This window comes from Lygodium microphyllum, chromosome 29 (assembly GCF_053477565.2).
Source record: "Lygodium microphyllum isolate KBCC chromosome 29, Lygodium_microphyllum_v1.1.10, whole genome shotgun sequence".
NCBI lineage: Eukaryota > Viridiplantae > Streptophyta > Polypodiopsida > Schizaeales > Lygodiaceae > Lygodium > Lygodium microphyllum.
In genome coordinates this window covers 73,041,085-73,055,190 of record NC_141163.1, presented here as the reverse complement: position 1 = coordinate 73,055,190, position 14,106 = coordinate 73,041,085, and the positions used below count along the sequence as shown (strand labels likewise).

General features: G+C 42.1%; 1 protein-coding gene across 6 annotated transcripts in view; it reads right to left on the bottom strand.

Annotated features, from left to right (window-relative positions):
- LOC148010790 (leucine aminopeptidase 1-like) overlaps positions 1-14,106 on the bottom strand; it is a 98,667-nt gene that overhangs the window by 46,091 nt on the left and 38,470 nt on the right. For all 6 annotated transcript variants that reach the window (XR_015689582.1, XM_087672147.1, XM_087672150.1 and 3 more), the window contains exon 9: positions 8,522-8,664. Coding sequence is in view for 5 of the 6 variants with exons in the window: in XM_087672147.1 (XP_087528273.1) it covers positions 8,522-8,664 (143 nt within the window). In the remaining variant the exon portion in view is untranslated. The remainder of the gene's footprint in view (positions 1-8,521; positions 8,665-14,106) is intronic.

Genomic DNA, 14,106 nt, shown 5'->3' with positions numbered 1-14,106 from the left:
TGCTGGTGACTACCAGGCTAGTATTGCTAGGCTGCTGCCACCATGACTTCCCTGCCACCATTGTCCGCCTGCTCCTCCAGTCCCCCCCCAACACCCTGCAGTTACCCCTGTCAGCCCTGCTAACACCATGTGCCTTCTCTTCTAGCTCCTCCCCCTCCAGCTCTCACCTGCCCCTCCTCTCACCCCTCAGTTGTTACGCCCCTTCCTCGGTCCCCCACCAGCCTGCTCCTCCCACCAGCTAGCCCTCACTGCCCATTCCTTGCTACTCCCGCCTGCCTGCCCAACCTGCCCACCTGCCAAGGAATCCATTCCCCCTGCTTTGCCAATGCTCTTTTGGGCAGTGTCTGCACTCTCCTCCTTGATTCTCCCTCCCCACATGCAACAACATGCAACCAGAAAACCTCAGACAATTCAACAAAACAAGAACCCACACACCAACAAGAAGGAGAAGCCTGGTTTGGGAGATAGTAGCCGGTCCATCTTCATCTTACATTAGAAATAGACTGGTGGCCTTGGAGACATCGTTTATGGCATGTGGACGAACCACTGATCCACAGATTGAGATACATAATACATGCATCTTTCATAGGCACCTCTGCAACAATTATGGAAAGTAACCCTGCTATCGAAGGGGTGTTTTACAATTCAGAGCAGTCTGCAATGGTGCTTGCCACTAGCTCGCTCAATGTTTAGACTGGAGTGGCCTTCTTTTACGGATGGATTGAGGGCAAGGATTACTCAATGCTTGGGGATGGTACAGCTATCGCAATTCATTTCTTGGCCTAGATGAAAACTTTTTGCCCCATGTAGCCCAGATTAGCAGATCTTTTGAGCATGTCATTTATTGGGACAGGACCTTTGCAAATGCGATGGTGGAGGAGCACCCTCCACACCCATCAGTTAAGGTTTATTGACCATGTTCCCTGCCTATGTCCTCTCTAGAAGTGCTGCCAATGAAGCTCTAGCAGAGCCCCTCCCCCCTTCTCTCTCCCTCTTCAAGTGGCCCTCTCTCCTACTCCTAGCTTGCTTCCTTGAAAAAAGAGCCAATCTCCTCTAGGCTCCCAACCCAAGTCCTTAGCTATCATACTAGCTGAGAAGGGCCTTGCCCCCACTAGGATCCCTCAAATCCTAGTAATATCCTCCCTCAAAACCTCATCATAGTAGGTGGATAAAAACTCAACACATGTAACAATTCCCTTGATTCCCTCCATAAGAACCAACTGCACCTGTGTGGCTTGACAAAGTGGTCCCTAGAACAATGGCAACTAAGCCCCCTTTGTCATAGGCCCAGCCATCTACATAAAGTTTGTCTATCCCAGAGAAGACCTTGGTTCCAATCGCCTTGTCGTTTCTAGAAAATTGAACTGAACCAAGTAATATACCAAACTTTGCCATGAACCATGGGTTTTGTCCTTTGATTCAGAAGAAAAAAATCTTGCAAGCAGCCTGCATTCCTATCGATGCATCTGCCCCTTCTATCCTCCAAACTCTCTACCGTATGAAAATCCCCCCCTACTCTCAATCATCAATACGAGGTAGAGATTGGATTGATGGGGTTCCAAAATTGTCCTCTCTCCTACTTGCCATTAGGGGCATATATAACCAACAATCCAATGAGTGTCCCATTTGCCCTTACAAACACCCAAAGGACCCTCCTTGAGATTTAGATCTTGAGCTAAAACATGCTTTACAGCTGATTAGCATTTTTAAACAGCCCCAAAAACGTTTAATTAATGAAAAACACAAATTTAGTGCACAATTTGAGAGAGTTTCAATGGTCCCCCAAAACCCTAATTTTTCGGGTCACCCTTCAACATCTATAAATAGACAAGCTGCCCACCATTCAGCTTGATCCTTGGGTGCAGGTTTCTCACTCTATCGTGTAAGTTTCAGCCATCAGCCACCTACCATCTGCTGTCCAACCATCACCAACTCAGTCTATCACTATCCAACCCTAGGCGACCTGTTTTCAGCCATCTCCTTGCTGTTTGGAGGTCTCCATCTGCTGTGTCATCATAGCACCTGAACAGCCTACGTTTTCAACATCTGGTGCCAAGTGATAGACTGTTGCCATCCCTCCCACCGGGCGATTGCTATAGTGCTTGCATTTTTGCTGTCTAGCAAGCGGTGTACATCAGCAAACACCTCTCATGTTATCACCTGACAATTTTCTGTGTTGGATGATTAGTTTTCAGCCTTCCTCTGGTGATACAATGATGCGTTTACCAAATTTCAGCCTCTGATTGCTGTGTTTTGGTGACCAGCTTGCTACCCTTCATTATTCAACACTTTCTCATCTCTGATTAGTGGTTATTGCACTTGAGATCCATCTCCCGTGGACGTCACTCTCTGACACTTCATTGCTCTGCTCTTGGGCATTCTATACACTCTTACATTCATTTACAGCATTCATTCACTTCAGAGTTTCTTTTCTCTATGTTTGTCTCTATGTTTGAGTTTTGAGTTTTTGCATTTTGCATTTAGGGTTTGAGTTTTCTTGTCTCTGTTTGAATCTTTGTGTTTTAGTCTTGGTATATGTTGTGTTTCCTCAGTGCAAACCCTAACATATCTTCACATGGTATCAGATCTGGCGCTCTTCTAAAGACTATCCTATGGTGATTGTGGAGGCTATCTTTGTGCAACACTCACACACGACTCGATTTTAACTCATAATGTCTCAAACACCTTCTTCGAAGAACCCTAAGATGCCCTATCACGCTTCTCCATCTTTGGAGGCTCTGAGAAGGCATTATGATCTCAAGGAGGACGCAGGCATACCTTCACCTTTACATCTTCTTCTTTTCATTTTGGTCATCTTACGAATGAAGAGTTTGAGTACTTATGCATCACATACAGTTCGGTTTACGCTTCAATGAGTGCTACTATTTTGTTTGGACCGATTGGTGAGACTGCCGATCTCCCTAATCTTGGAGGGGCCACAACATTTGACGCATTTGGGGATCCATCTCCTTCATCACGGCTAGGCCTTGTGTTTCAACTAGATCCTTTTGAGTCATATGAGTCAAAACTCTCTTCTGTTTCTCTGGTGGATCTTCCATCTCCACTTCTAACACTTTCTCGTTCTCCATCCCACCATCTACCTACCCTCCAATAACTCCACCTCTTGGTGCATCGTTAGGAAGAATGCCACCCTTTAACACTATATCTTCCATATATCCCCACTTTACCACATCCTCCACTCTGGGATGGTTGTGATGGGCATCCCCCTCACTACTCCGAAACACTCACAAATCCCCTACAAGACCTTTCAGACGCAAGGCTATTCATGCTCTGCTTATGGATGTCGTCACACATCCCTTGGGTCACTTCTACGCAAGGATTTCCATCCTTTGCTCTCTGTGTCACTATCCCTCCACCATGGGCTCCTCGACCAATTACCATGGCCACACCCAGTCCGCCCATGCCCACATTTGACTCCGTTGTGCACACTTATCATATCCATGGTGGGCACTCTGGGATTCCTTCCGAAGTGTCCACCCATACCCACTCCTCCCCTGTCCACATTTGGCTCCACTGTGCACACTTCTCATATGCATAGTGGGTACTCTAGGATTCCTTCCCAAGTGTACTGCATTCCCCCACCCTATCCCCCCTATTCGCCCTACCCCCATTACACACCTCCATCTCCTAGCACTACCACTCTTGTTGCCACAGCCAAGAATGCCTTTATGGATAAGACTCGTTTTAAGAGGTTAAATTTCACCGATTGGTCAAACTTCATGAGTGCTTGAATCTCAAGGACTTTGGGACCTTGTCACTGGTACCGGGGACCCCCAATTAGCTCACCCTAATCACATATGTCAATGGAGAACCCACAATGCCACAGCCAATCTTGAGTTGATGCAGGGGTTGTTTTCTGAATTCCACTCTCAGTTACAACATTTTTCCCTCACATTTGAGCATTGGAGTCATCTCATTTACCACTAGTGGCTTGAGATCGCACTCGATGTATCAATCTCGATTTTGAGCTTCAAGAGTTTTCCATCAAGGGAATGATCCTGAAAGTCAAGTTATCTGAATATCAGCATTTACTAGCTAAGTTTGCTACATGTGGTGACAATCATGTCACATTCTTCTTGGACAAGTTGCCTGACAAATACTTCCATTTTATCCAACACATTATCTCACAACCTAGATTGCTAACCTTCTACGATTTTGAGTGCTAATTCTTGTGTTATGCAAGGCTGCATCAAGTCCATAAGAAGTCCTCCATAGACATCTATTCAAAGGGGCAAGGGTTTCCAAGAGGAAAAACCACCATGGCAAGAACTTGCAAGATGCAAATGCAAGCCAAAAAAAGGGTGACACTACTTCCTTCAATGGAACCAAAGAAACACGATCCCTTTGGTAGCAAATTCCTTTAAAAAATAGGTTTTGCACACATTGCTAGAGGTCGGGCCATATGGGCAAGGAGTGTCGTACCAAGGCCCAGGATCTTCTTCCTAGAAAACCACAGTAGACTACTGTGACTGCCTCGTCCCAATAGCTATTGGATATGTGGCACACAGACCATCTCAGCAATCTATCTCCTTCACCACTACTCTTGAAGGATTGGCTGATTGGTCTGCTAGTGGCTCACCTAACACACTTTACGCATCCATTCCTAAGGCATTCACTGCACCTTCTAGGACCCCTTCCCCACCTTGCCATATGCAATGGTAGCCACACACTTAGCCTTTCGCTTTTTTAAGACTTTTGCTGCATACTTACATACTCATTGCATTGAACTTAGCTTTGCTTTCCTTTATTTTTATTTTTATTTTTTGAAGTATCTCACTACTCACCTTTGTGCTTGCAGATTTTGATATCTTTTCTAGGGTTATGTATTTCAGTGTAGAGCTAACATACAAGCTCGCACTAGTACTTTCTAAGTTGGAGACAGGAGATGCGCGCAATTCCTTTCATGGTTCCATCTACTTGGAGTTTTGCTCTTCTACGAGCATAGAGGCTTTCCCTTGCGTGGCGAATCGTGAAGCGTCTCTCTTGATGCTCTCATGGCGGTGACTTCTATTCTTGCTCTTCCAGTAGGGATGCTTCATCCTCTTCATCCACATGGTTCTTGACACCATATGAAGATCGACATCTTCAGGCTCCTCTTCCTTCTTTAACATCAACATCCAGGTTGAGAGGGGATTCCTATCCTTCTTGGTATTCTACAGGTTTCGGCACTTGTCTTCAACATCGCCCTTCCCTCTCTGTTGTATCTTCCCCTATGCATTGCATGATTTCATCGTCTTTGTACTAGAACACTTGGGCAAGTAAACAATTTTCCCATGAGGCACACTGTCCAAGTGGCATTTGCTGTATGAGTATTCTTCAGCATGTCGCATATTATGCATCCCATTGTGCAAAGTACCCCTCCACAAATCCCAAGCTGTTTCCACTGACAGACTACACCACCATCCTTCTTCACATGATACTTCATTTCCTTGTCATCAACATCTTCGAGTGGTTGGATAAGCTTGTACTGTTTTGTGATGTGTTGGGTGTACCATCCCTATTCCCGTATTCTAGGTCACTGTTACTTAATCAACCACTACCTCTAAAATTAACTTTCCACAAAAAAAAAAACAAAAAACAAAAAAGTTCAATGTGGTTCAACGAACAATGCAAATTTGCATGTTAGCCCTACACTGAAATGTAAAACCCTACAAGTGAGATCAGAATCTGCAAAACTGAGATCAATAAAGAGATGCTCCAAAGCAAAACAAAAGTAAGAAATCAAAGCTAACGAAAAGAACAATGCAATGAGGGTATATATGTGAGTGAATCTAATGAAGACTAAAGCAAGGAAAAAAACTAAGATGGGGCCACCGTCGCGTACGTCCATCAACAGGGTGTTGCCAATGAAACGCCTCACAGGATGAAGTGGTCCTAGATGGAGGTGTAGAGAATGACCTAGGAATGGATGCAAAGAGTGCAATGGGTGGGCAGCTAGCATACCAATTAGCTAATTCTTTAGGGGTACTGAAAGATATAGGCTACTAAAATTATCCAACATGTCCAGTAGTATCCACTAGGGTACATGGAGCAAATGGGGGAGTAACGTAAGGCATAGCCCCACTCGACTGTCCAGTAGGAATGGAGGTAGTCGTAGCGGTCTGCTAGGGTTTCTCAGGAGAAAGACCCTAGGCCTTGGTACAACACTCCTCATCCACATGGCTCGATCTCTTGTAGTGTGTGCAAAACCTATTCTTCTTAGGGAGTTGTTTTGCCACATGGGTTTTGATTGTTTAGTTCTATTGAAGAAAGGGGTGTCACCCTTGTTTTGGCTTGCCTTTGTATCTTGTGAGTTCTTGCTACTGCCGGTTTTCCCCTATGAACAAGAAGCAACAAGACTCCTCTCTGAATAAGAGTATATGGAGAACTTTTTGTGAAATTGATCATGCAGCCTTGCATAATGCAAGAATTGGCATTCAAACTCATAGAAGGTCAACAATCGAGGCAACGAGATAATGTGACAAATGAAATGGAAGTAGTGGTGAACTTAGCAAGTATAATCGTTGATATTCGACCAACTTGACTTTCAAATCATCTCCTTAATGAACAACTCCCGAAGCTCAAAGGTGAGATTAATATGCCGAGTGCTATCTCACACCGCATAGTGGTCAATAAGATGACATCATTGCTCAGATGTGAGGGGAAAATGTTGTAACTGAGAATGGAACTTAGGAAGTAACCCCAACATTAACTCATCATTGACTATGGCATTACGGACTCTCCATTGACAGATGTGCTCAGGGTGAGCTAATAGAGGGTCCAACATAGGCTCTAGACCAACAACAAGGTCCCAAAATCCCTGAGGTTTAAGCACTTCTTGCATGAAGTTCCACCAAGTGCGACCTATTAAAACAAGTCTTATTTGTAAAGGCATTCTTGGCTGTACCAATAGGAGTGCTAATGTTGTAGGATGGGTAGGGTGGGGGAGTAAAGAATGTGGGAATTAATCCTAGAGAGCCCATCATGCATACGGGAAGTGTGCACAATGGATCCAAATGTGGGCATGGACTGACAAGGCATAGGCACGATAACCACATGAGTAGCCCATAGAGGAGAGATATGGACACGTGGAGAAAAAGATGTAAACCCCTTGTGTAGGAGTGGTCCATGGAGTGTGTGACGACAAATCATAAGCAAAGGATGGGAATCCTTGTGTCTAGAAGGTCATTAAGTGGGGAGGTGAGTAATCAAGCATAGTGAGGAGGATGCCCATCACAGCCATCTTGGGGTGAAAAGAAGTGCTAATTTGTGGGTATGTGAAAGGCATAGTGCTAAAGGGTAGCATTGCCCCTAATGATGTACCATGGGGCAAAGATGTAGTGAAGTAAGGGTAACTAGAATATGGTGTGGAGAAAGAGAAAGTGCTAGGAACAGAGCTGGAGGATCCAACTCGTAGTATGCTGGATGCGGAAGTGGAGTGTAATCCAGAGTTTTGGAATGAAGAAGAGAATAAATCAAGGTGTGGATTAGAAGACGGTGGGATGGGAGGGATTTGAGAAGGCTGTTTTAAAGAGCTAGTCAATATGTAATGAATTTTTAGCTCAACAGCGGCATCAAGTTACCCATCCTTGAGTTTGAGGAGCTTCTCGATGTGGAGTTTGCTGATGACAGAGCAGTCTATCTAGACAGGGATAATAATAATTTTAGGGCCTTTGTAACAGCCATGGAGATATTTTGGAGAGCAGTAGGTGCCCTAATTAATTGGCTTAAGTCCTATGGATTTTGGGTATGCAACATTAGACAGCTGGAGTGGCGACCGCATGAGAATTTCATGGGGATCACCGTGGGATCACAGTGAGATATCTAGGATGCCTTGTGGCAATTGACATTACCTCACAGCAGTAATTGGCACCTCTCCTCTTGAGCATCAAACATAAGTGTTGGTGTAATGGTAAGAAGCAATAAGGAACAAGGGAGAAAAAGAGAAAGTGGGAGCAGGCAATGTGGGGAAAGAGATGGGAGGTATAAGAAAGGGGAGCAGCGGGCAGGTGCACATTCAGAGGGAGCAGGAAAGCAGTGGACTACAGCAGCCACCAGCAATATCCGGAAACCTCATTCACTCAGACAATATTGAGGAATCCCAGCATGGTTTAACCACACACCTGTCCGAGTCAGAAAATATATACGCCGATTGTCTTTTGGTCTTGTTAAAACGTTTGCTACAAATCAGCTATGCTGTCCTTGCTAGGTGGACAATAGGCATGGGCTTCCTGTAATTTCTCTCTTCGAAATAATGTTCTTGAGAGCATTTTCTGGGTGAAACTTTCTGAAGAAATCACAAAACCAGGTTTGGCATTGCTTGCTTTATGTGATCCAAACCCGTGTTTATGAATCTGAAGATGACTCCAGCGGTTTTTATGTTAACCTGTCTATAAATAGAAAAACTGACACATATATGACTGCCATTTTATGGGAAATTTTCTTCTATGCCCAACACCTTGACCCAAACCCTTTTTTATCACAAAATGTAGATATTTATTATGAACACAAAGCTTCTTACCTCAACTCCCGTTGGCTTTAAAGCACCAATTGCAGATGCAGCACCCAAAGCAGCCCCACTACCACCCATGTCATATTTCATAAGTTCTAATTCTGAGCCAGTGCCAGATTTGATATTATATCCACCAGATTCAAAACAAATGCCTGGATTCCCAGGAGAAAAAGATCCAGGTTAGAATTCTGATAGAAGGAATTTGTATCAAGATTAGTTTAAAGGGAGAACAGCTATCACTGTAGGCAGACAATTTTGAGGATGTGATAATGAATTACTAATACAGAAAAAAAGAAGTAAACCTTCTTTATAAGAAAGATCCTGCTTGGTTAGTACTATGAAAAGAAGGGATATAGTTCTAAAAACCACTTGATCATTAATGCTAGAAAGTATAACATGTTAGAATTTTCCTCTTGGCAAGATATATATTAAGTATAACAAGTGCTACTAAAATATTCTTGAAACACTAAAAAGTGATGTTGTAGTATTGAAGATTACATGAAACAAGTCCTTCAAAGTTATGTCTAACTCTTTGCAGAGAATGGTATATATAGGTGTGCCAACTTACAACTATTCTTTGATAAATTGGACTGCTAAGGTACCATGCAATACTTGACCACAAGGCTACTTCTAGGGCATGGCAAATGAGTCTAGGAGGCTTTTATCTTTGTAGTAGGAACCCAAGGTGGAGTGGAAGTGAAAGCACGAGCGGAAGTAAAAAGCAAACAAGAGCTATGGAGATTGAAGTAAGTAGAGAGAGATTAGTGTGTGGAAACTCTAACAATCACAATGTGTGACTTGCCTTCCCTTATTCTATTGCCACCAAAACAATAAAGAATAAAGTGATAGTGAAAGATGCCTACCACCTATAGTGTACAGGTATGCGAATACAATATACAAGTAAATGTAAGCGGCTAGGCACAGACACCCTTTAATCCCCAACAACCTCCCACTCAAAGGTGAATTTGTCTAAGTGAGGAGCAAAAGAAAAAAAGAAAAGTACAACATGTACATAGAGTACAATAGGGTGAGGAAAAACATCATCTCATTCTATGTTCGACCGTCATCTTCCTAAGGAAGGCATAACATTCCACTGGGAGACTTTTAGGGAGTAGATCTATAGGATTTTATCCATAGGACTCTTAATAAGCTCAATGGACTTCTTCTCTACCACCTCTTTGATGAAGTGATAGCGCACCTCAATGTGCTTTATCTTCGCATGGAAGACCGGATTATGTACCAATTGAATGGCGCTCATCGAATCTGAATGTAGTGTAGGAAACATAGTCATACCAAGAACAATAACCAAATGGCCTAACCATAGGGCCTTCTTGCAATCCTTAGTGGCTGCAATGTACTAGTCTCAATAGTAGACAAGGCCATGCATTTCTCCACCTTGGATATCAAAAAAATAGTACCTTCAACAAAGGTGAAAACATACCCATAGGTGGACTTCCTACTATCTATATGTCCTGTATTATCTGAGTCAGTGTAAACCATGACTTCTGTATCCTAGCTACTATAGCAAATCCACATATTTGCATTGCATTTAAGGTATCTCATAATACCCTTTACAATGTCCCAATGTTTTTTGCTGAGTTGTAGCCATATAATGTACCACAACTCCTACTGCAAATGCTATGTTAAATCAAGTGACTATCATGGCATACATTGAATTGCCCATTGTGGATGTATATGGAACCTTGGCCATCTTGGCTTTCATCATCTGACAAGGGACACTTTGCCTGACTAACTTTCACATGAGAAGATAAAGAAAAACCAATAGGCTTACCATCCTACATATGGAAGCGCTTAAGTACTCTGTGAATATACTCCTAAGACAAGTAAAGAAGTTCCTTAGAGCAATTGTGTGTAATGCATATACCAAGTAGGTGTAAGGTCTATCCCATGTCTTTTATCTCAAAGCTCTTCTTGAATTGAGTCTTTAAAGCATCCAGCTCAACATCAATACTTCCAACAATACGCATATCATCAACATAAAACACCAAAATAATAAGGCTATCATTATGGACCTTCTTTATGTATATACACAAATCCATATCATTGCATGAATATCCTTGTGAATGCATGAAAGCATCAAACTTATAATACCATTCCCTAGGTGTCTACTTAATCTCATAAAAACTTTTCTTCAATTTATACACTAGGCATTCATTGCCTTTGTCCACAAAGCCCTTAAGCTATTGTATATAAATGTCCTCATGCAGGTCCCCATGTAAAAAGGCCGTCTTAATATCCATTTAATAAAGATCCAAATCCAACTAAGCAACCAAGGCCAAGACCGAGCGTAGGGTAGCCATCTTGCCTACAAGAGAGAAAATCTCATCAAAATTATCTCCCTTTTCTTACTTAAAACCCTTAGCAACCAATTGATGGCAATGCACGCTTTTCATCATACAAGGAGACTAAGTTTCATGTATGGTTCTTCTGCAATGAATCAAACTCAGACTGCATAGCTCTCTCCTAAAATGATAATCACTTCTCTACATAGCCTCCTCATAGGTAAGTGGCTGAGCAGAGTCTGCCACCATGATATAATCCATAGAGGCTCATAGCAATCAAGAGGATGTGAAGCTCTAGCGGAGCGTCCCAAAACTAGCTTGGGGCTTGTACAACCTATCCTCTTTACTCAACACCATGATCCTGCACAACAGGCAAAACCTCGGCCACTACATCATCAACAACTATAACAGGCTATCTCACTGGGGCTAGCTGTATTGTGGCAGGAGGCTCCTCCTAAAAGATCACCCTCTATACCTCAATCACCTGCTTTGGTCTCATATACATATTTTCCTCTTGGAAAATAACCTCATGGCTACGGTTAATTTTTCGAGCTTGCAAATCCCAAAGACGATAGCCCTTTTCACTTGCATCCCCGTATCTAAGGAAGATGCATTTAACAAACTTTAGTCCCCCAACTTATTGCACTTGTCTTTGGGAATATAGCAAAAAGCCTTACATTCAAAGACTGACAAGTGTGTATATGAGGGAGCTTTACCAAACGATACCTCCTATGCAACTCTACTACCAAGAGCAGTGCATAGAAATCTATTAACAAGATACACTGTTGTAGTAACTACCTCATCCCAAAAGTGCTATGGTCAACCTGCCTCACTAAGCATATTATGGACTCTTTCCTGTGAATAGTCCTATTCATATGCTCTACAATACCATTCTGGGGTAGGGTGTATAGGGCAATCGAGGATGCTTAATACTCCTATCATCACATAGTTGCTCAAAAGCCTGAGAGATATATTCACCCCCATTGTCAAACCGTAGGTATTTTAGCCTATACCCAAACTAATCAACCATGGTGAGATAGCATTGAAACGTAGGCAAAACATCCGATTTCTACTTAATAGAATAGGCCCAAACCTTATGCAAATAATCATCTATGAATATAGTAGAATACTTCGTGGTGCCACCCAAGAACTGATAGGGTATGAGGCCACAAACATCTGAATGCACAAGAGCCAAGGGCTCACCCACACACACAAAACCAAACTTCTTATGCAACTTACAAGTATACCAACAATACAAACAATGATTACATAAATCAAAACAAGAATAATCCAAGGGAGATATTGCAAATGTGTCAATACTTTCATTCCTTTCAAAGACGTGTGTCCAAGGTGACCATACTATAAAGATACATGTGAAAGATCAGTCACAACCAAAATATAGTCAATAGACCCAAAAACAAGCGAAGAATAGAGGCTGTCAACCTTGGCAACTCTAGAAAAAATAAGACTGCCACGGATAACCTTCCATAAAGAATCACCAAAAGATACATGGTATCTATTATCATCCAATTGTCCAATTGAAATAAGACTTTTGGTCAAAGTCGGGACATGACGTACATCATGAAGCACAAAAGAAGCAGTAATATCAAACTACAGTCTATTATCACCTATGCCAATGATATCCAATGCAGTTTCATCTCCCAATTGAATAGAACCCATTGAATAGAACCCGTAACAAGCCAATTGCTATGAAACCAATAGCGATGTGAAGTAACATGGAATGAAGCTCCCAAACCAAGAAGCCAATTTGAGAGTAAGCAAACGGAGCATCAGTCAACTGAGTAACATCAAGTGATAAAGCAGAAAGAATGTAGTCATCAAAACTGTACTTCAAAGCATTTATCTTCTCTATCTTCACACTGGCCTTGGGTACAATCTCAGTGGACTTTGCATTTTCCTCTATTTTCCCCTTGCCTTTCTCATTACACCTATCAATGTGCATTTTATGGCATTGCATCTTAATGTGACCCTGCTGTCCACAATAATGACATTTCAAAGAGGACTTACAACTGTATAGGACTTACTACGGGATTGCCCATGAGATTGAGACTTTTTTCTCTTGGGTTGTGAATCTCTACCATGGTTATTATTACCATTTCTGCCTTTAAGTACATATGAAGTACGGGCTGCATCAATATTCTTCCTCATTCAAATGAGTAGACATCGGGATGACCTCCTTCATACAAAGGTCCACAAGCTTCTTCAACCAATACAGCGGAGATGCAAGACTTTGCTTGTCATAAAGATCACATATCTTCTTCCATAAATCATATGTATTATTAGTAGTAGAGCTAACATTGAAATACATCTGCTTAGAAAAAGAGAGTATGATCACAGACTTGCATAATTCATCCAATTCATCCCACTCATCTCTATCCCAATTTTTTGGTTTTATGCCCCTAGCTTTCAATGGCCTGATCTACTTTTTCCGCATCAATACGTACCACATTTGTGTCTTTCAATATTGAAAGTTGTTTCCATCCAGCTTTTCAATGTTCAATAGCACTATCGACTGATACATTGGAAGTACCTTCCATTATGTCTGCAAATCACTACAAAATACAAGAGTATGGGCTGCTGTAATTACAGTAAAACAGCCCCAAAACTTAGCCAAAAGGGTGGTCAAGAGGTGGGAAACAAAGAGAGTTTATCTGTCCACAAATAATATGCAACAGAGTACTCAAACAAGGCGTGTACGCTCAAAGAAACTGCTCGTAAAGAGTATTCAGCATTGCTGTCCATAAAACTGTAATAAATGACCATACATCACTAGGAAAATGACCAACAGAGTAAGCTCTCGTTGCTAGGAATATTCGGGTAGAAATTTGGGATGTATAGAATGCAATTAGTAGTGTGGCCACCATGTATCAAGAATTGTCAAAGCATGCGCAGTGTCAAATGCATAGATGCTTACAACCAATGCATGTCAAGCATCCACCACTAACAATGATAGGTACAAGGTATCCAAATTCTTAAACGCAAATTGGCCTACAAGAGTCAATGTTTGCAAGAATAGTGTATGCATGGATCAACTAATCACGTACATAGGCAAGAGACTCCCGTTGTCTCTAAAGAACCAAGCTATACAAAGAAAGTCCAAGTATCTCCCACTGAAAGTGAATCTGGGATGTCCAAGAGCCAAGCAAATCTCAATACATAATGCTCATAGCATCTAGGCAACCAAGATACATAATACCTACATTAGGGAGTATATACAATAATACATCCAATATGTCTTCAACCCGCAAGTGAAGGATCATTGAAGAAAAT